At 48.3% G+C, this 19,709-nt stretch overlaps 1 protein-coding gene across 1 annotated transcript; it reads right to left on the bottom strand.

Moving 5' to 3' along the window:
- Nucleotides 1–494: 494 nt before the first annotated feature.
- Nucleotides 495–19,112, bottom strand: LOC132571729 (zinc finger protein 24-like). Its single transcript, XM_060238524.1, has 2 exons — nucleotides 19,062–19,112; nucleotides 495–1,060 (listed from the first exon to the last, which is right to left on the bottom strand). The coding sequence occupies exon 2, from the start codon at nucleotides 999–1,001 to the stop codon at nucleotides 495–497; it is 507 nt and encodes a 168-aa protein (XP_060094507.1). The 5' UTR covers nucleotides 1,002–1,060; nucleotides 19,062–19,112.
- Nucleotides 19,113–19,709: the final 597 nt, after the last annotated feature.

Raw genomic sequence — 19,709 nt, 5'->3', positions numbered from 1 at the left:
TTGAACACAAGCTGACACTTATGTTCTTATGTGACACAGCGTGTTGGGCTGGATGGGCCATTGGCCTGATCCAACATGGCTTCTCTTATGTTCTTATGTGACACAGAGTGTTGGACTGGATGGGCCATTGGCCTGATCCAACATGGCTTCTCTTTTGTTCTTATGTGACACAGAGTGTTGGGCTGGATGGGCCATTGGCCTGATCCAACATGGCTTCTCTTATGTTCTTATGTGACACAGTGTTGGACTGGATGGGCCATTGGCCTGATCCAACATGGCTTCTCTTATGTTCTTAAGTCACTAGGAAAGACAATAATGCCAGGAAAAACTGAAGGCGGCAGAAAAAGAAGAAGACCAAACATGGGATGGATTGACTCAATCCAGGAAGCTACAACTTTCAGTTTGCCAGATGTGGACAAGGCTGTTAACAATAGGACTTTCTGAAAGACATAAATTCAAAGGGTCGCCATAACGTGGAAGCAATTTGATGGCAGTTAACATGCACACCCAGAGAAATATCTGAGTGGAAGCCTTAGGAAAAGGTCACTGCTTGAGCTGGGTGAATAAAATCCCCTCACCTGTTCTGCCTGCCTCTTCTCCTCTGTCTGACTCAGCAGGAAACCTTCGGCCAGGGCCACCGCCTGGGAACTGGTCTCCGGCCCACATCCTCTGACCCAACATCGCATTTCCTGGGGCAGGATGGCCAGGAACTGCTCCAGAATCACCAGGTCCAGGATCTGCTTCTTGCTGTGCCTCTCCGGCTTCAGCCACTGGTTGCAAAGTCCATGGAGCTGGCTGCAAACCTCTCGGGGCCCTTCAGCCTCGTGGTAAAAGAACTGCCGGAAGCATCGGCTGCATTCCTCTGTAGTCATAGTGTCCTGAGCCAAGATCTCTGGCTCAGCTCTTTCGCAAAATTCAACACTACTCCCAGCTTGGAGGGGATGAGGACTTTTCCTCCATCTCTTGCCAGTTCCAGGGCCTTCTGGGTTCTCCTCTTCCATCTTCTTTCCCTTCCTCCTGAGTTGCCTCTGACTGTGGAAAGACGCTCTTATTCACTTGCCTATGAAGATGGAGAGGGGAAGAGATCAAAAAGGCAGAAAGATACTTCAGAAGACCGGAGGGTTCTAGTCTGCAGATCAGGATTATTGTCCATTGTGTTTGCATTATATTAAGAATCAAGCTTTTAAGTAGATTGTTTATTCGGTCCTTCAGGAAAAGAGAAATATCTCTATTGGGCGCTTTAAAAATCTGCTGTGGATGTTATGAGTTTGGCCTCCGATTTTCTGGGGACCAGCCTGTCTAGTGAGTGCATCTCCAGATAAACTGAAGCCCAGAAAGAAGAAGACTGCAGATTTATACCCCACTCTTCTCTCTTAATCAGAGTCTTAGTGGCTTACAATCTCCTTTATCTTCTTCCCCCACATCAGACACCTTGTGAGGTGGGTGGGGCTGAGAGAGCTCTCCCAGAAGCAGGGCCAGATAGGGGGGGGGGGCAGAAGGGGGTGCTTGCCCCGGGTGCTGACGGGAGGGGGGCCAAATTGTGTATGGAGTCCATTGTATTCTATGGGACCATAATACAGAATGGCCCAAGAGGGGGCATCATTTTTTAATTTTGCCCCCCCCCCCCCTCAAAAACCATGTAGATCTGGTCCTGCCCAGCAGCTTTTAAATGCTTTCTCTCCATTGGAAATCATGGATAGGGGCATCTTCTTTTGGGGCTCATAGAATTGGACCCCCTGGTCGAATCTTTTTGAAAGGGTGTTTTGAAGAGAGGCACCGGATGCTATGCTGAAAATGTGGGGCCTCTACCTCAACAAACAGCCCCCTCCAGAACCCCAGATACCCACAGATCAATTCTCTATTTCTGTTACACCCTAAGGCAGGCGTGGCCAAACTGTGGCTCTTCCACACATATCGTGTGGTTCTCGAAGCCCTTGCCACCTGGTTGGATGGTTTGGAAAAGGCATTTCTCTCTTTAAATCACTTCTCCAAGCCAAGCCAGCCGGCAGCTTGGAGGATGCACTTAAAGTTAAAAGTCACTTTCTTTCCCCCTCTCCCACCTACCTACCTACCTTCCTGCTCTCAAACATCCTTATGTGACTCTTACATTAAGCAAGTTTGGCCACCCCTGGCTCTAGGGGAATCGGTCCCCATAGGGATTAATGGAGTGCCCAGCAGACATGTCCCTCCCGCCTCGCCATGCTTTTTTATGACCTTGAAGGGGGAGCCTCGAACCCGGGGGATCCCCTGCCCCCACCTGGGGATTGGCAACCCCCTTTTCAAATGACGTAGCCCCCCCAAGCCACACGCTAGCCGGAATCATGCCTTCCGAGGCCGTGGATGACTTACTCGAGAGGAAACCTTCCCAGGATCTGGCTGGCAGGCTCTCCTCTACGGTTGCATCTCCCCCCCCCAAGCCCTCCCTGTTCGCTTTCCCCCATTCAGAAGGGAAATGGGGAATCCAGGGGGCGCCTTTTAAGACAACCTCTCCTGTGCATGCACCAGTCCTCCTATTCCGTGCAATGCAATTCAGCACAGATAGGTAGGTAGAGGACTGCAGCAATGAGCAAAGAATACAAGGGAGATGCTTTAACAGATTCAGACTACAGCCCAACAAAACTACCCAGCCCAACTTCTAACGCAAGCCCTTCCGGTGCCCCGCCTCGCCCCCCCCCGCCTCTCTAGCAAACAGCTCAGCTGCTTTAACCCTTTCAGAGCTGCAGACCGGGGTGCACGGTGGGAAGGTTTCCTGCCCTTCCTTCCCATCCAGAGAAGTGCTCAGACCCGGCTGGGCTGGGCTGCCTTCAGCCAGCTTGCCCTCTGAGGTGCTGGGGTTGCCAATCCCCAGGTGGGTGAGTTTAGCAGAGAGACAAAGGGTAATAACCCCCTAATGGAAGACTGTTGATCTCTGAGGCTCCAACTGCAACTCTCTTATAGGGTTGCCAATCCCCAGGTGGGAGCAGGGGATCTCCCGGTTTGGTAGACCCACCCCCAGCTTCAGGGTCATCAGGGGGGATGTCTGCTGAGCACTCCATTATTCTCTATGGAGATGGTATGGAGAAAGTAGAGAAAGAAGTCCTTTTCTCCCTTTCTCACAATACAAGAACTCGTGGCATTCGATGAAATTGCTGAGCAGCCAGGTTAAAACGGATAAAAGGAGGTACTTCTTCACCCAAAGGGTGATTAACATGTGGAATTCACTGCCACAGGAGGTGGTGCCGGCCACAAGCATGGCCACCTTCAAGAGGGGTTTAGATAAAAATATGGAGCAGAGGTCCATCAGTGGCTATTAGCCACAGTGTGTGTGTGTGTATAAAATTTTTTGCCACTGTGTGACACAGAATGTTGGACTGGATGGGCCATTGGCCTGATCCAACATGGCTTCTCTTATGTTCTTATAATGGTTTCCCATAGGATATGATGGAGAATTGATCTGTGGGTACCTGGGGCTTCAGAGGGGCTGTTTTTTGAGGTAGAGGCACCAAATTGTCAGCATAGCATCCAGTGTCGCTCCTCAAAACGCCCTCCAAGTTTCAAAAGAATTTGACCAGGGAGACCAGTCTTATGAGCCCCAAAAGAAGGTGCCCCTATCTTTCAGTATTTCCAATGGAGGGAAGGCATTTAAAAGGTGTGTGGTCCCCTTTAAGTGTGCTGGCCAGAACTCCCTTTGGAGTTCAACTGTGCTTGTCACAACCTTGCTCCTGGTTCCAACCACAAAGTCTCCTGGCTCTACCACCAAAATCCCCATATATTTCTTGAATTGGACTTGGCAACCCTATTTCTAGTGCCCTGTTCTCATTGAGACTCAATTCAAGAAATATCTGGGGACTTTGGGGCGGAACCAGGACACTTTAGGGGTGAGGCTGGGAGCAAGGCTGTGACAAACATCGTTGAATTCCAAAGGTAGTTTTGGCCATCACATTTAAGGGAGCTGCACATCTTTTAAATGCCTCCCCTCCTTTGGAAATAATGAAGGATAGGGGCACCTTCTTTGGGGGCTCATAGAATTGGACCCCCTGATCCAATCCTTTTGAATCTTTTGAGGGTATTTTGGAGAGAGGCCCTGGATGCTATGCTGAAATGGTGCCTCTACCTCAAAAAACAGCCCCCCCCCCCAGAGCCTCAGATACCTGCAGATCAATTCTCCATCATACCCTATGGGAATCGGTTTCCATAAGGAATAATGGCGTGCCCAGCAGATATTTCCCTTCCCCCCTTCCGCTTTCTGATGACCCTGAAGCAGGGGGGAGGGCCTCCAAAGCAGGGGATCCCCTGCCCCCACCTGGAGATTGGCAACCATACCCCACCTCCTGGCGCGCACACACACGGTTTATGCCAAGCAAGATTTTCTCCATGAGGGCTTCCGCAAGCCATTCAGGGTGATCTCATATTTTTATGTAGTAGATGTTTTAATGTAAATGTGTTAAATATTTACATAGATTTCTGCACAGGGTCATTCAGACACACTCTGCAGGGCTTTTTTTGAACAGGAATGCACCGGAACACAGTTCCGGCTGGCTCGGCAGCAGGAAAAGGAAAGGAAAGGTCTCCTGTGCAAGCACCAGTCGTTTCCGACTCTGGAGTGACGTTGCTTTCACAACGTTTTCACGGTAGACTTTTTACAGGGTGGTTTGCCATTGCCTTCCCCAGTCCTCTACGCTTTCCCCCCAGCAAGCTGGGTATTCATTTTACCAACCTCGGAAGGATGGAAGGCTGAGTCAACCTCGAGCCGGCTACCTGAAACCACCTTCTGCTGGGATCAAACTCAGGTCGTGAGCACAGCTTAGGACTACAGTACTGCAGCTTTACCACTCTGTGCCACGGGGCTCTTAAAAAAGGTAGTCCCCTGTGCAAGCACCAGTCGTTTCCGACTCTGGGGTGACATTGCTTTCACAACGTTTTCACAGCAGACTTTTTACGGGGTGGTTTACCATTGCCTTGCCTAATATGCAAATTAGTTCCTGCTGGACTCTTGTCTTAAAAAAAAAAAAAAAGCCCTGCACACTGCCCACCATTGAAAGGGGTTTTGTTCTGTTTTCTTCTGATGAAGCCATTCGTTTAAAGAACACAAGATAAGCCATGTCGGGTCAGGCCAATGGCCCATCCAGTCCAATACTCTGTGTCACACAGTGGCCATAAAACCCAGATGCCATCAGGAGGTCCACCAGTGGGGCCAGGACACTAGACGCCCTCCCACTGTGCCCCCCCAAGCACCAAGAATATAGAGCATCACTGCCCCAGACAGAGAATTCCATCTATACCAGGGGTGGCCAAGCTTGCTTAATGTCAGAGCCACATAGAATAAATGTCAGATGTCTGAGAGCCACAAGACATGAATGTCAGATGTGTGAGAGCCGCAAGACATGAACGTCAGATGTCTGAGAGCCGCAAGACATGAACGTCAGATGTGTGAGAGTTGCAAGACATGAATGTCAGATGTTTGATAGCTGCAGGACAGGGAGGGAAAGAAGCAAATAGATGAGGGAGAGGTAGAGAGAAAGCAACTTTAAATGCATTCTCCAAGCTGCCGGCTGGCTTGGCTTGGACAAGCTGACCTACGGGGGCAGTGGGGGCTTCTAGAGCCACATGTGGCTCCCGAGCCACAGTTTGGCCACCCCTGATCTATACCCAACTGGGCCTGGGGCTTTCAGCCCAGCTGGGGGGCTGCTTGTCACCATGCGTTTGCAAAGGCTTTCCTACCCTTCCCTGCCATTAGTCCCCTTTCTCACAGCCTTACTCAAACTCCCCCACATATATATTTCTCACCCCTCCTCCTCCTCCAGTGGACATGGCGGGGAGGGGGGAATCCCAAGTCGAACTCAGAACCAACTGTGGATGTCCGTTTGCAATGGCTCAGGGTGCCAGATCTGCCAAGCGAGGATTGACAAATTCCAAGGGCCTCTTTCTGATTGGAGGAATATCCCTCCCCCTGTTAATCCTGGCTTTTTCTCCAAAATCCAGAGAGGACAGAGGCTCAGAGCAGCCTACAATCTCCTTTCCCTTCCTCCCCCACAACAGACACCCTGTGACGTGGGTGGGGCTGAGAGGGCTCTCCCAGCAGCTGCCCTTTCAAGGACAGAGGCTCAGAGCGGCCTACAACCTCCTTTCCCTTCCTCCCCCACAACAGACTCCCTGTGAGGTGGGTGGGGCTGGAGAGGGCTCTCACAGCAGCTGCCCTTTCAAGGTCAGAGGCTCAGAGCGGCCTACAATCTCCTTTCCCTTCCTCCCCCACAACAGACACCCCGTGAGGTGGGTGGGGCTAGAGAGGGCTCTCACAGCAGCTGCCCTTTCAAGGACAGAGGCTCAGAGCGGCCTACAATCTCCTATCCCTTCCTCCCCCACAACAGACACCCCGTGAGGTGGGTGGGGCTAGAGAGGGCTCTCACAGCAGCTGCCTTTTCAAGGACAGAGGCTCAGAGCGGCCTACAATCTCCTTTCCCTTCCTCCTCCCTTCCTCCTCCACAACAGACACCCTGTGAGGTGGGTGGAGCTGGAGAGGGCTCTCAGAGCAGCTGCCCTTTCAAGGACAGAGGCTCAGAGCTGCCTACAATCTCCTTTCCCTTCCTCCTCCACAACAGACACCCTGTGAGGTGGGTGGAGCTGGAGAGGGCTCTCAGAGCAGCTGCCCTTTCAAGGACAGAGGCTCAGAGCGGCCTACAATCTCCTTTTCCTTCCTCCCCCACAACAGACACCCTGTGAGGTGGGTGGGGCTGGAGAGGGCTCTCACAGCAGCTGCCCTTTCAAGGACAACCTCTGCCAGAGCTATGGCTGACCCAAGGCCATCCCAGCAGGTGCAAGTGGAGGAATGGGGAATCAAACCCGGTTCTCCCAGATAAGAGTCCGCACACTTAACCACTACACCAAACTGGCTCTCCTTAAGAACTGTGGCGTGAATTTTAACCAGTCAGGATTGGACTGGACTTGGGAGGGGGTTGTTCCGGGTGCATGCATATAAGCAAGGACCCGGCCCTGCCGTGTTGTCTTGTTGGGTGATCGCTAATAAAGAATGGTTGCTGTTGAACATCTCTGAACCCAGTACATTACACACTCCCACCGGGTTCAGTAAGGCGGGGGGGATAACTGGCAAGAACCCCGTAATTTGAGAGAGAGAGAGCTGTTGCAAAGTTAAAACCATTTATTAAAAGAAAACCATACTGTACACATTTTCAAGCTAGAAGCAATTTCAGTATTCATTTTAAGGAAAGGGAAAAGATAACCCGCTAGTACACATTTATCTATTTAGGAATGCATTCTGGCACTCTGTCAAGTCCTAACCATGGTGGGGGGTCTAACCAGAGAGCCGTAGCATCTCAAACACTGGTGTTCAGTACTTTTAGAATCCAGATTAATTGCAAATCAAGAAATCAGATTGTCCTGGCAAAACAGGGTTGCCAAGTAAAGGTCACCCGGAGGTGACGTGTCGCATGTCGATGCGCTTAGAGTCCAAGAGGGTGACGCAAGAATGAACGCTGTACACAGTAGCTGTAAAACCACTATATACATTTATTTACAACACCACTCACTCTTCTGACTGACAATATGGTCCGCTGCAACTCCAACTCCATTAACCCACACACACCATAGTTACTCTGTACATTTATACATTGGACAGCCAATCAGCAACTTGCTGTGTCATGCTGACTCTGCTGGCTGATGCAATACCTCTGACAGCCAGCCACCTGCTGTCATGTAGATCATCTAAGCCTCCAGATCTACTTTCAGTTCTGCAGCACATGCTATAAGCTGTCACTTCACATATAACAGCGGCACATCACACGGGGATGCTCTAGGAAATTGCTGAAAACTCTTATGGTTTCACTTGGGAACGCTCTAACAATTTGGGAGCGTGACGGAACCAGCCTGATTCGAACTCCAGATCCAGTCCTGTCAACTCCCTTTTGGAGTGGGTGGGATCTTCTTCCCACCACTAGGGCACGCTGCCACCACCTGCTCAATTTAGGGGTTCCTGACTGAGAGGAACAGGACTCCCAATCCCCCTTGCCAGTTCTGAGGCCTGGCCTCAAAGTCCTCTGCCAGCCCAGCACCTGGTTAACCCAGAGACCAAAGTCCTTCTTTGGGAGACCCCTGGAGGATTGGCACCCTTGCCAACTGCATGCCTTCCCTGGACTCCCCTCTTGCAATAGCATGGTGGTCTAAGGCGGTTGGGGGATCTAGGTAGTACAGAAGGGACTCCACTTTAAAAAGACAAAATATTTATTTACAGTAATTATGTACAGGCATTTTTTAAAAAAGGTCTTCATATCTGGATGGAACTCATAGGGTATAATGGAGAATTGATCCGTGGGTATCTGGAGCTCTATGGGAGCTCTTACATTGCTCTTACTCAGCAAGCTGGGTACTCATTTTACCAACCTCAGAAGGATGGAAGGCTGAGTCAGAGGCACCAAATTTGCAGCATAGCATCCAGTACCTCTCCTCAAAATACCCTCCAGATTTCAAAAAAGATTGGACCAAGGGGTCCAATTCTATGAGCCCCCAAAGATGGTGCCCCTATCCTTCATTATTTCCAATGGAGGGTTGGCATTTCAAAGGTGTGCTGTCCCTTTAAATGTAATGGCCAGAACTCCCTTTGGAGTTCAGTCATGCCTGTCACAACCTGCTCCACCCCCTAAGTCCATAGGGGACTTGAATTTGACCAGGTTTGACAAGTTAGCCTGCTATGACAATTTCAACCACCCTCAGGATTCCCTTCCTTTACTTCTTTACTGAACAGGCCCTTTTCTTTCTTCTCCCCGCCTACCAATATAAAGATTCCACAAATCACATGTAGGTGTGGCAGCAGTGTAATGGTGTGTTGAAGGATAATCTTTCTGAAGTTGACATTAGGAAATTTTATCAGTTTTGGGATCTAAATTACCCCCAACTTAGGGCTTTTGCTGCTAAAATTCTTCCTCTGTTTGGGACACCGTATGTCTGTGAACAGGTCTTTTCTATAATAAGGTGTTGTTGTTGTTTTTTTAAAGTAAAGGTCATCCCCTTGTGCAAGCACTGAGTTGTTAATGACCAATGGGGTGACATCACATCATGACGTTTTCTTGGCAGACTTTTAACGGGGTGGTTTGCCATTGCCTTCCCCAGTCATCTACACTTTACCTCCAGCAAGCTGGGTACTCATTTTACCAACCTCAGAAGGATGGAAGGCTGAGTCAACGTTGAGTTGTGTACCCGAACTCCGCTTCCGCTGGGATTGAACTCAAATCATGAGCAGAGTTTGGACTGCAGTACTGCAGCTTACCACTCTGTCCCACAGGGCTCCCTCTTTTCTATAAGAAGTGCCCAGAAATAAAAAAATACGTTCTCAGTTTACAGATGCACACCTGAACAGCATTTTCAAGATTGCTATAGCACAGACAACTGACTCCAGATGCCGCAATTCAAAACAAAGGAGTGTCACTTATCAAAGATTGTTAAATAAAAGAAATCCTTGTAATATTTTATGCATGTTAGTATTTTTTTTTGGGGGGGGGGGAATATTGTTAATTGAGTTTCCCGTGTTCTTTCTGAAGGTTATATCTCTGCTACTTGGCATTACATTTTATGGCACACATGGCCTGGTCTGGCAAAGTGACATTTATGTCGGATCCAACCCTCATAACAAATGAGTTCACCACCGCTGGGCTAAACAGTTATATGGTTTCTCCCTGTGTGAGTTCTTAGATGCCTTTGAAGATGGACACGCAACCTGAATTTCTTTCCACACTTTGAGCATTCAAATGGCTTTTCCCCCGTGTGGGTTCTTTGATGTTCCTGAAGATAGCGTCTCCCATTGAATCTCTTTCCACACTCTGAGCACTGAAAAGGTTTCTCCCCTGTGTGGGTTCTCAGATGAATTTGAAGATTGCCATTCTGGCTGAATCTCTTCCCACACTCTAAACATTCAAAAGGTTTCTCCCCAGTGTGGGTTCTTAGGTGATTTTTAAGGGTACTACTCTGACTGAACTTCTTCCCACAGTCTAAGCATCCAAAAGGTTTCTCCCCTGTGTGGGTTCTTTGATGACGCTGAAGAGCAGAACTCCTACTAAATTTCTTCCCACACTCTGGGCATTCAAAAGGTTTCTCCCCTGTGTGGGTTATTTGATAGTGGTGAAGATTACTGCTCTTACTGAATCTCTTTCCACATTCTGAGCATTCAAAAGATTTCTCCCCTGTGTGGGTTATTTGATGGTGGTGAAGATTACTGCTTTTACTGAATTTCTTTCCACACTCTAAGCATTCAAAAGGCTTCACCCCTCTGTGGATTCTTTGGTGCCGAAGAAGCTGTGCTCTGCCTCTGAAGTACATTCCGCACCAAAAGCATTTACACTCATTCATTATACCGTGCTTTGGAAAATGTATATTCTTGGAGAATCTCTTGCCAGAGACTGAGAAGTGATAAGGTTTCTCTCCTGAATGTCTTCTTTGATGTCGAAGGAGCTCTGCTCTGTGAATCATGGTCTTTCCACACTCCAAGTGCTGATGGGTCTTCTTTCCATTGTGCATTTGTAAGTGGACATTATATTGAGATTGACCTGAAAAGTCCGCTCCACACACCAAGCACTTGTACGTTTCCTTCTTTATGTGAATTACTTCATGGAAATCCCCCCTTGGGCAAAGAATGGGTTCACCCCTCTTCTTGACAGTGTGGCTTCTTTTCTGCCAATTAGGTCCACCTAGATTTCTGAAATTTCCCCTCAAGTCTTCATTCTCGACTTCATCTGGTGATAGAGAATGCAATTCCTCAACCGCCTCTTTCTGGTCACACCCTGCTGGAATACGGAAAGAGATCCTGTTAGAACCCACACATGCAATAATAGAATCATAGAGTTGGAAGGGACCTCCAGGGTCATCTAGTCCAACTCCCTGCACAATGCAGGAAACTCACAAAGACCTCTCCCTAAATTCACAGGATCCTCATTGCTGTCAGATGTGGTTAGTGTTTGCCCTCTTAACCCAACAACTATATCTATTTCAGCTCACCGTACCTTATTCCCACAGGGGTGGCCAAACTTGTTTAATGCAAGAGCCACATAGAATAAACTCTAGATGGGAGATGGAGGAGAGAGGGAGACATAGAAAGAAAGCAATTTTAATTTTAAATGCATTCTCCAAGCTGCTGAAATGGACAAAAAGGCTCTGCGTAACTGTAAGTTTGCTAGCAAACCCAGCACCTCAGTTCACTGAGTTAGCTTGAAGCACTCTGCTACTTAAGGTAAGGATTCATGGCTATACCAAACCACGGAATCTAACAGGTTTCAAGCCTGGAGCTCTAAGAAAGCTTTACTGTTCAATATTTTGATTGGAACCTCATCCCAATGGCAGCAATTTGCACCTTTGGCCCCTATGAAAGAGCCTTACCCAGAGAGCCCACGCTCTCATAGTTCTCCAGCATCACCTCCCTGTAGAGGGCTCTTTGGCCCCGATCCAGCAGGGCCCACTCGGCCTCAGTGAAACAGATGGACACCTCCTCAAAGGAAATTGGTGACTGAAAGAAAAAGCAGGTTTCCTCATCAGAGATCATGCCAGGCAGAGAATGCACAATGGAAGGGGGAATTCTGGAAGAGTGCAGGATGTAGCTTTTAGTATGTATAGAGTGAGTGGGGTTCAGAGCCTTCCTCTCCACAGTCAACAGGACCAAAAACCTCCTTGAGAAAGGAGGGGAGACTTGACTATCCCCCCATTCTTCCCCCTCCCTACCTGGGCCAGAGGTGGAGCAGCCGTTTCCACTCCTCTGCAAAGGTGACATCTCGATAACATCTCTTCACTGCCTGCAAGGGAGACAACATGGGAAGGATGAATGTCAACCTCAGCGTCCTATTTTGTTTGCTTCTTTGAAATCTGCTTCAAACATCCCTGTTCCCGGAGTGAAAACTTGTTTTCTTTATGCTCAAGAAAATTTGTAAGGACTTTTAGTCAAGTGTCGGAGAGGTGGAATAGAAGCACCAGGTGTAAAAAGCTGTCAACACTTCTGTGAGACTTGAAATGTGAACCCTGGAGCTCAAACGTTTGTGGCATCCTTGCGGGATGAAGCCAAAAGCCCAGGCACACCGTTCTCCCACCTGCTGGGACCCTCTGAACTGTCCGGAATCCTGACTGGCAGGAGAAATAACAGCTGCACCCAAATTTCTCGTCCCTCTCTTTTATGAGCCATCTTGAGACCCTCAGATGGAAGGAAGGTGAGAGACGCATATTTTAATAAATTTCAATAAGGATGGAATTCCTTCTGTGGTGCTGTATAAAAAGGTAAAGGTAGTCCCCTGTGCAAGCACCAGTCATTTCCGACTCTGGGGTGACGTTGCTTTCACGTTTTCACAGCAGACTTTTTACAGGGTGGTTTGCCATTGCCTTCCTCAGTCATCTACACTTTCCCCCCCAGCAAGCTGGGTACTGATTTGACTGACCTCAGAAGGATGGAAGGCTGAGTCAAGGGACGGTGGCTCAGTGAAAGAGCATCTGCTTGGTAAGCAGAAGGTCCCAGGTTCAATCCCCAGCATCTTCAACTAAAAGGGTCCAGGCAAATAGGTGTGAAAAACCTTAGCCTGAGACCCTGGAGAGCTGCTGCCAGTCTGAGTAGACAATACTGACTTTGATGGACAGAGGGTCTGATTCAGTATAAGACAGCTTCATATGTTCATATATGTTCAACCTGAAGCTGGCTACCTGAACCCAGCTTCTGCTGGGATCGAACTCAGGTCATGAGCAGAGGGCTCCGACTGCAGTACTGCAGCTTTACCACTCTGCGCCACGGGGTGGTGCTGTCTGTTCCCCGTTAAAGTTTAGGGGCCGTCACTACCTCTTTTGGCACTCTGTCCCCCAGAACTGCATTCTATGTAGTCTGCAAAAGTATTCCCCTTTTCTCCTGCCCTGAACCTTTTACCCAACAATTTGATTAGGTCCCCCAATCCCATCTGGGCACAGAACACCCTTACCACATGAGAGGGCATCTTGGGCCCTCTGAATTTCCTCTGATGGAGCTCCTCCTGCCTCAGAGAGCTTCGCTTCCGTCTTCACTGCTGGTCCCCACATCTGAAACAACAGCAAGGGACACAGGTAAGAGAAGGAATGGAACAGGCTGAGGAGATGGATCGTGATCCACTCCCAGACTCCTCATCCTTGCACCCAACATCAGAGCTGCTTTAAACACGGGAGGAATCAGGGTTGGGTTTTCTTCCAAACCTAGTGAAATATCTAGATGTAGAAACATCCAGGGCTTTTTTTGTAGCAGGAACTCCTTTGCATATTAGGCCACACACCCCTGATGTAGCCAATCCTCCAAGAGCTTACAGTAGGCCCTGTACTAACAGCCCTGTAGTCAGAGAGCCAGTTCGGTGTAGTGGTTAAGTGCACGGACTCTTATCTGCGAGAACCAGGTTTGATTCCCCACTCCTCCACTTGCACCTGCTAGCATGGCCTTGGGTCAGCCATAGCTCTCACAGGAGTTGTCCTTGAAAGGGCAGCTTCTCTGAAAGCTCCCTCAGCCCCATCCACCTCACAGGGTGTCTGTTGTGGGGGAGGAAGATAAAGGAGGTTGTAGGCCGCTCTGAGCCTCTGTCCTTGAAAGGGCAGCTGCTGTGAGAGCCCTCTCCAGCCCCACCCACCTCACAGGGTGTCTGTTGTGGGGAAGGAAGGGAAAGGAGATTGTAGGTCGTTCTAAGCCTCTGTCCTTGAAAGGGCAGCTGCTATGAGAGCCCTCTCCAGCCCCACGCACCTCACAGGGTGTCTGTTGTGGGGGAGGAAGGGAAAAGAGATTGTAGGCTGCTCTGAGTCTCTGTCCTTGAAAGGGCAGCTGCTGGGAGAGCCCTCTCCAGCCCCACCCACCTCACAGGGTGTCTGTTGTGGGGGAGGAAGGGAAAGGGATTGTACGCTGCTCTGAGCCTCTGTCCTTGAAAGGGCAGCTGTTGTGAGAGCCCTTTCCAGCCCCACCCACCTCACAGGATGTCTGTTGCAGGGGGTGGGGAGGTAAAGGAGATTATGACCACTCTGAGATTCAGGGTGCATTCACACTACACTATTGTGTTTTACATCCGGATTTTTGCTATCCTTACACAGTAAAAATCCGGATGTAAAATGCATTAGTTAGTGTAGTGTAAATGCACCTTCAGAGTATAGGGTGAGATATAAATCCAATATTATCTTCTTCTCCTCTGTAAGCCCTTGAAGGATTGGCTACATCAGGGGTGTGTGGCCTAACATGCAAAGGAGTTCCTACTACAAAAAAAGCCCTGGAAATATCCAAGAAAAGATGGGAACAATACACTGAAGAATTACACAAAAGAGACAAAAGGATGACAGATTCCTTTCAAGAAGAATCTTTTGAAGAAGAACCAAGGGCTTAAGAAAATGAAGGCAAAGCTACACGGAGAGCAACAGAGAGAAACAAATCATCAGGACTAGGTGGGATATCAGTAGAGTTATCCCAAGACACAAAAAAGGAATCCCTCAAAATCTTAACAAGAGTATGGTAACAAATGTGGAAAACAAAAGGGCAACTAGAATGATTAAAGGGCTGGAACACTTTCCCTATGAAGAAAGGTTGAAACGCTTGGGACTCTTTAGCTTGAAGAAACATCGACTGCGGGGTGACATGATAGAGGTTTACAAGATAATGCATGGGATGGAGAAAGTAGAGAAAGAAGTACTTTTCTCCCTTTCTCACAATACAAGAACTCATGGGCATTCGATGAAATTGCTGAGCAGACAGGTTAAAATGGATAAAAGGAAGTACTTCTTCACCCAAAGGGTGATTAACATGTGGAATTCACTGCCACAGGAGGTGGTGGCGGCCACAAGCATAGCCACCTTCAAGAGAGGTTTAGATAAAAATATGGAGCAGAGGTCCATCAATGGCTATTAGCTACAGTGTGTCTCTGTGTGTGTGTATATATATATATATATAAAAATTTTGCCATTGTGTGACACAGAGTGTTGGACTGGATGGGCCATTGGCCTGATTTAACATGGCTTCTCTTATGTTCTTATGTAAAACAATAGCCCACAGATTTGGAACACTCATTGGACATTCCAATTTTGAATAAAGGAGTCATCAAAGACAGTAGCAACTTCTAGACGTCTACATTAATTTCACGTGGGAGTAAAGCGATGCTTGGAATCTTACAACAAAGGCTGTTTTAGCATAAGTGGAATGAAAAAACAACAGATGTTCACGCTGGATTCAGAAAAAGACAAGGTACCTGAGATCATATTGCAAATTATATTGGTTACTGGCGCATACAAGAGAATTGCAGAAGATCAGCTTTGTTTCATAGATTACAGCAAAGCTTTAGACTGCATGGATCATGAAGATGATGATGATATTGGATTTATATCCCGCTCTATACTCTGAATCGCGGAGTCTCAGATTGGCTCACAATCTCCTTTACCTTCCCCCCACCCCCCACAACAGACACCCTGCGAGGTGGGTGGGGCTGAGAGAGCTCTTACAGCAGCTGCCCCTTCAAGGACAACTCCTATGAGAGCTATGGCTGACCCAATGCCATTCCAGCAGTTGCAAGTGGAGGAGTGGGGAATCAAACCCGGTTCTCCCAGATAAGAGTCCGCACACTTAACCACTACACCAAAAGCTACAGCTGGTTTTAAAAGACATGAGAATGTCACGACGTCTGATTGCTACCTGTACTCTGGACAAGAAGCCACTGTTAGAACAGAATATGGAGAAACAGGACAGTTTCCAAATTGGCAAAAGTGTCGGACTACAATGTATGTTATCTCACTGTCTCTTCAGTCTATATGCAGGACATATCATAAGGAATGCTGGAGCAGATTTAGATGAAGGTGGAGTCCACATTGCCAGAAGGAACTGTAACGATTTGAGATATGCAGATGACACCACAGCACTGGCAGAAAATAGTGAAGACTTCAGACAACTACTAAAGGAGGAAATGCCAAAGCGGGATTACAGCCGAACCAGTCAAAAGTAATGTAGTCTGGAATGCACAAATTTAGGGTTAACGATGAAGAACTTGAAACTGTTCAAGATTTGCTCCTGCTCCGGCTACAACGCCACTGAGGATGTTCTCCACAGTGAGAACGAAATGTCTGGAAGGAAAACTTTCTCCAGTAGAACACGGCACTTGAGCCCAAAAGATTCTACAAACCCTAATGAAGTTACCAGCCGTGAAAACCTGAAATCTTTGATTTGCTCCATTTGTTCAAGATTTGCATCCTTGGCTCCATTTTCAACCAAAAGGGAGGGAGGGAAAGAAGGAAAGGAAAGGAAAGGAAAGGAAAGGAAAGGAAAGGAAAGGAAAGGAAAGGAAAGGAAAGGAAAGGAAAGGAAAGGAAAGGAAAGGAAAGGAAAGGAAAGGAAAGGAAAGGAAAGGAAAGGAGAGGAGAGGAGAGGAGAGGAGAGGAGAGGAGAGGAGAGGGGAGGGGAGGGGAGGGGAGGGAGGAGGGGAAGGAAGGAAGGAAGGAAGGAAGGAAGGAAGGAAGGAAGGAAGGAAGGAAGGAAGGAAGGAAGGAAGGAAGGAAGGAAGGAAGGAAGGAAGGAAGGGAGGAACAGAAAGGGAAGGAAGGAAGGGAAAGAAGGGAAGGAAAGGAAGGCAAGGGAAGGGAGGAAGGAAGGAAAATTGATGGGAGGGAGGGAGGAAGGGAGGGAGGGGGAGGAAGGAAACAAGGAAGGAAGGAAGGAAAATTTATGGGAGGGAGGGAGGAAGGAAGGGAGGGAGGGGAGGGAGGGAGAGGAAGGAAGGAAGGAAGGAGGGAAGTTGAGGCTGAGAAGGGCAGTCATGAAGAAGCTAGAAAAGACTCTTCAGTGCAAAGTTGTGTCTCTGGTGATCGAGATCAAGTTAATTCATGCCACATATTCTCCATTTCTAGGTGTGGTTGTGAAAGTTGGGTCAATGAAGAAAGCTGGCATGTAGAAAGTTGATTCTTTTAAACTGTGTTGTTGGAGGAGACTCTTGACAGACACCGTGGACCGCCAAAAAAAGACAGATCAGTGGGTCCTAGATCAAATCAAACCTCAACTCTCCCTAGAAACTAAAATGACTAAAATGAGGCTATTGTACTTTGGTGACATTATGAGAAGACAAAAGTCACTGGAAAAGACAGTAATGCTAGGAAAGGTCGAAGGCGACAGGAAAAGAAGATCAAATATGGGACAGATGGGCTCAAGTCAAGGAAGCCAGGGCCCTCAGTCTGTAAGACCCGAGCAAGTCTGTTAACGATATGAGGTTTTGGAGGACGTTAATTCATTGGGTCACCATAATTCAGAAGCAACTTGACGGCAGTTGACATACACACACACAGAAATATCTGGCCAGGAAACATTAGGATAAGGCCACTGGATGAATTGAATGAATTAAACCCCCTCACCTGTTCTGCCTGCCTCTTCTCCTCTGCCTGCCTCAGGAGGAAACATTCGGCCAGGGCCACCGCCTGGGAACTGGTCTCCGGCCCACATCCTCTGACCCAACATTGCATTTCCTGGGGCAGGATGGCCAGGAACTGCTCCAGGATCACCAGGTCCAGGATCTGCTTCTTGGTGTGCCTCTCCGGCTTCAGCCACTGGTTGCAGAGTCCATGGAGCCGGCTGCAAACCTCTCGGGGCCCTTCAGCCTCATGGTAACAGAACTGCCGGAAGCATCGGTTATGTTCGTCTGCAGCCGTAGTGTTCGGAGCCAAGATCTCTGGCATAGCTCTTTCCCAGAATTCAACACCACTCTCTGCTTGGAGGGGACAAGGAACTTTCCTCCATCCCTTGCCAGTTCCGGTGCCTTCCGGGACCTCCTCTTCCATCTCCTTCCCTTGGGTTGCCTCTGATTGCAGAAAGACACTCTTATTCACTTGCCTATGAAGAGGGAGAGAGAAAGATATTGAACAGACAGAAACCAACCAAAAGAGAGTTATGTCACTGACCCTGGTCAAGAGCCACCTAAGTGGATCAGAATGAGTGTCCGTGTTGTCGTTTTCAGATCAGGATTAATGGCCATTATTTTATATTAAGTATCACGCTTTTAAAAATACGCTTGTTTGGTCCTTCAGGATAGAAAAATGTCTCTGTTGGGCTCTTTAAAAATCTGCTGCGGATGTTTTGCGCTTCACCTGGACCTCCCCCCTCCCCAGTTCCCAACAATTCAACAAATATCAGGGAACTTGGGGGTGCAGCCAGGAGACTTTGGGGGCGGAGCAAGAAGCAAGGTACGCTTGAACTCCAAAGGGAGTTCTGGCCAAAGGGAGTTTTCCAAAGTACACTTGAACTCCAAAGGGAGTTCTGGCCGTCACATTTCAAGGGACTGCACACCTTTGAAGTGCCGTCCCTCCCTTGGAAATTATGAAGGATAGGGGCATTTTCTTTTGGGGCTCATAGAACTGGACCCCCCCCCCCCAAGCCAATCGTTTTGAAACTTGGAGGGTGTTTTGAGGAGAGGCCCTGGATGCTATGCTACAAATTTGGTGCCCCTGCCTCCAAAAACAGCCCCTCCGGAATCCCAGATACCCATAGATCAATTTTCCATTATACCCTATGGAAATAGATAAATTTATTGTCATTGTTCTCAAAAAAGAAAATGAGAGCAACGAAATGAGGTGCTCTTCCACAAACATACCAACGCACCGACACCCACAAAAGGACATATACATAGACCATTTAAATGCATCTAAAAACAAATAACCATTCATAACCCTGCATTTAGCCTAACCACGGCACTTGGATAGAAGCTGCCCTTGAATCTATCTATTTGTCTTAGCCTTCAACACTCTATATCGCCTACCTGACGGTAAGATCTCAAATAGCAAGTGGCCCGGATGTGAAGGGTCCCTTAAGATCATTTGTATCTTCCTTTTACATCCCATATCATACAGATCCACCAATGAGGGGAGAGAACATCCACAAATCTTCTGTGCTCTCACCATCACTCTTTGGAGCACCCTTCTCTCTGCTTCAGTCTTCATAGGGAATAATGGAGTGTCCAGCAGACATTTCCCTCCCCTCCTGCTTTCTGATGACCCTGAAGCGGGGAGAAGATCCCCTGCCCCCACCTGGGGATTGGCAATCGCAGGCAAGGAGAATGTCTGTCTTCCATCCAAAGATTGCAATGACTTACTCGAGAGGAGACCTTCCCCGGATCCGGCTGCAAGGCTTTTCTCTACTGTTGCATCCCTCCTACCCGGCTCTCTTTCCCCATTCAGGAGGAAAATCGAGTCGAGGGACAGCTTTAAGAGCAACAAAGTTTAATCCGAAGTACAACCTCTCGTGTGCACGCACACTTCTTCTCCGTATCCAATGACACAGCAATCAGCAGACATCGTAATGGAACGTTATAGCAGACCCAGGCTTCACCCGAACCCATTCCAAAGAGAACTCTTCCGCCTCTCTAGGAAGCAGCTCGGTTGTTTTAACTCCTTTACAGCTGCAGACAGATCCAAGTGGCCAGTTCGGGTGAAGCTGGGTCTGAAGTAGTAGAGCAAAGTAAGAGTCAAGTTTGCACCTTGAAGACCAACGAAGTTTCATTCAGAATGTAAGCTGTCTTGTGTGCATGGACACTTCTTCACACTTCTACATGATTCCTCGTCTGAAGACGTGTGCATGTACACACGAAAGCTTACATTCTGAATAAAACTTTGTTGGTCGTAAAAGTCAGTGTTACTTGACTCCTACTTTGTTCTAGAGTTGCAGACAGTTTTTCTTTTTTTATGCTTCTTGCCTTTCCCATCGCATCGGCAGCGGCGCCCAGAGCCCGCCGGGCTGGACT

Source organism: Heteronotia binoei, chromosome 5 (genome assembly GCF_032191835.1).
Source record: "Heteronotia binoei isolate CCM8104 ecotype False Entrance Well chromosome 5, APGP_CSIRO_Hbin_v1, whole genome shotgun sequence".
Taxonomy (NCBI): Eukaryota; Metazoa; Chordata; class Lepidosauria; order Squamata; family Gekkonidae; genus Heteronotia; species Heteronotia binoei.
Note: the sequence above shows the minus strand (reverse complement) of the source record. Positions and strands in the feature narration are given on the sequence as shown.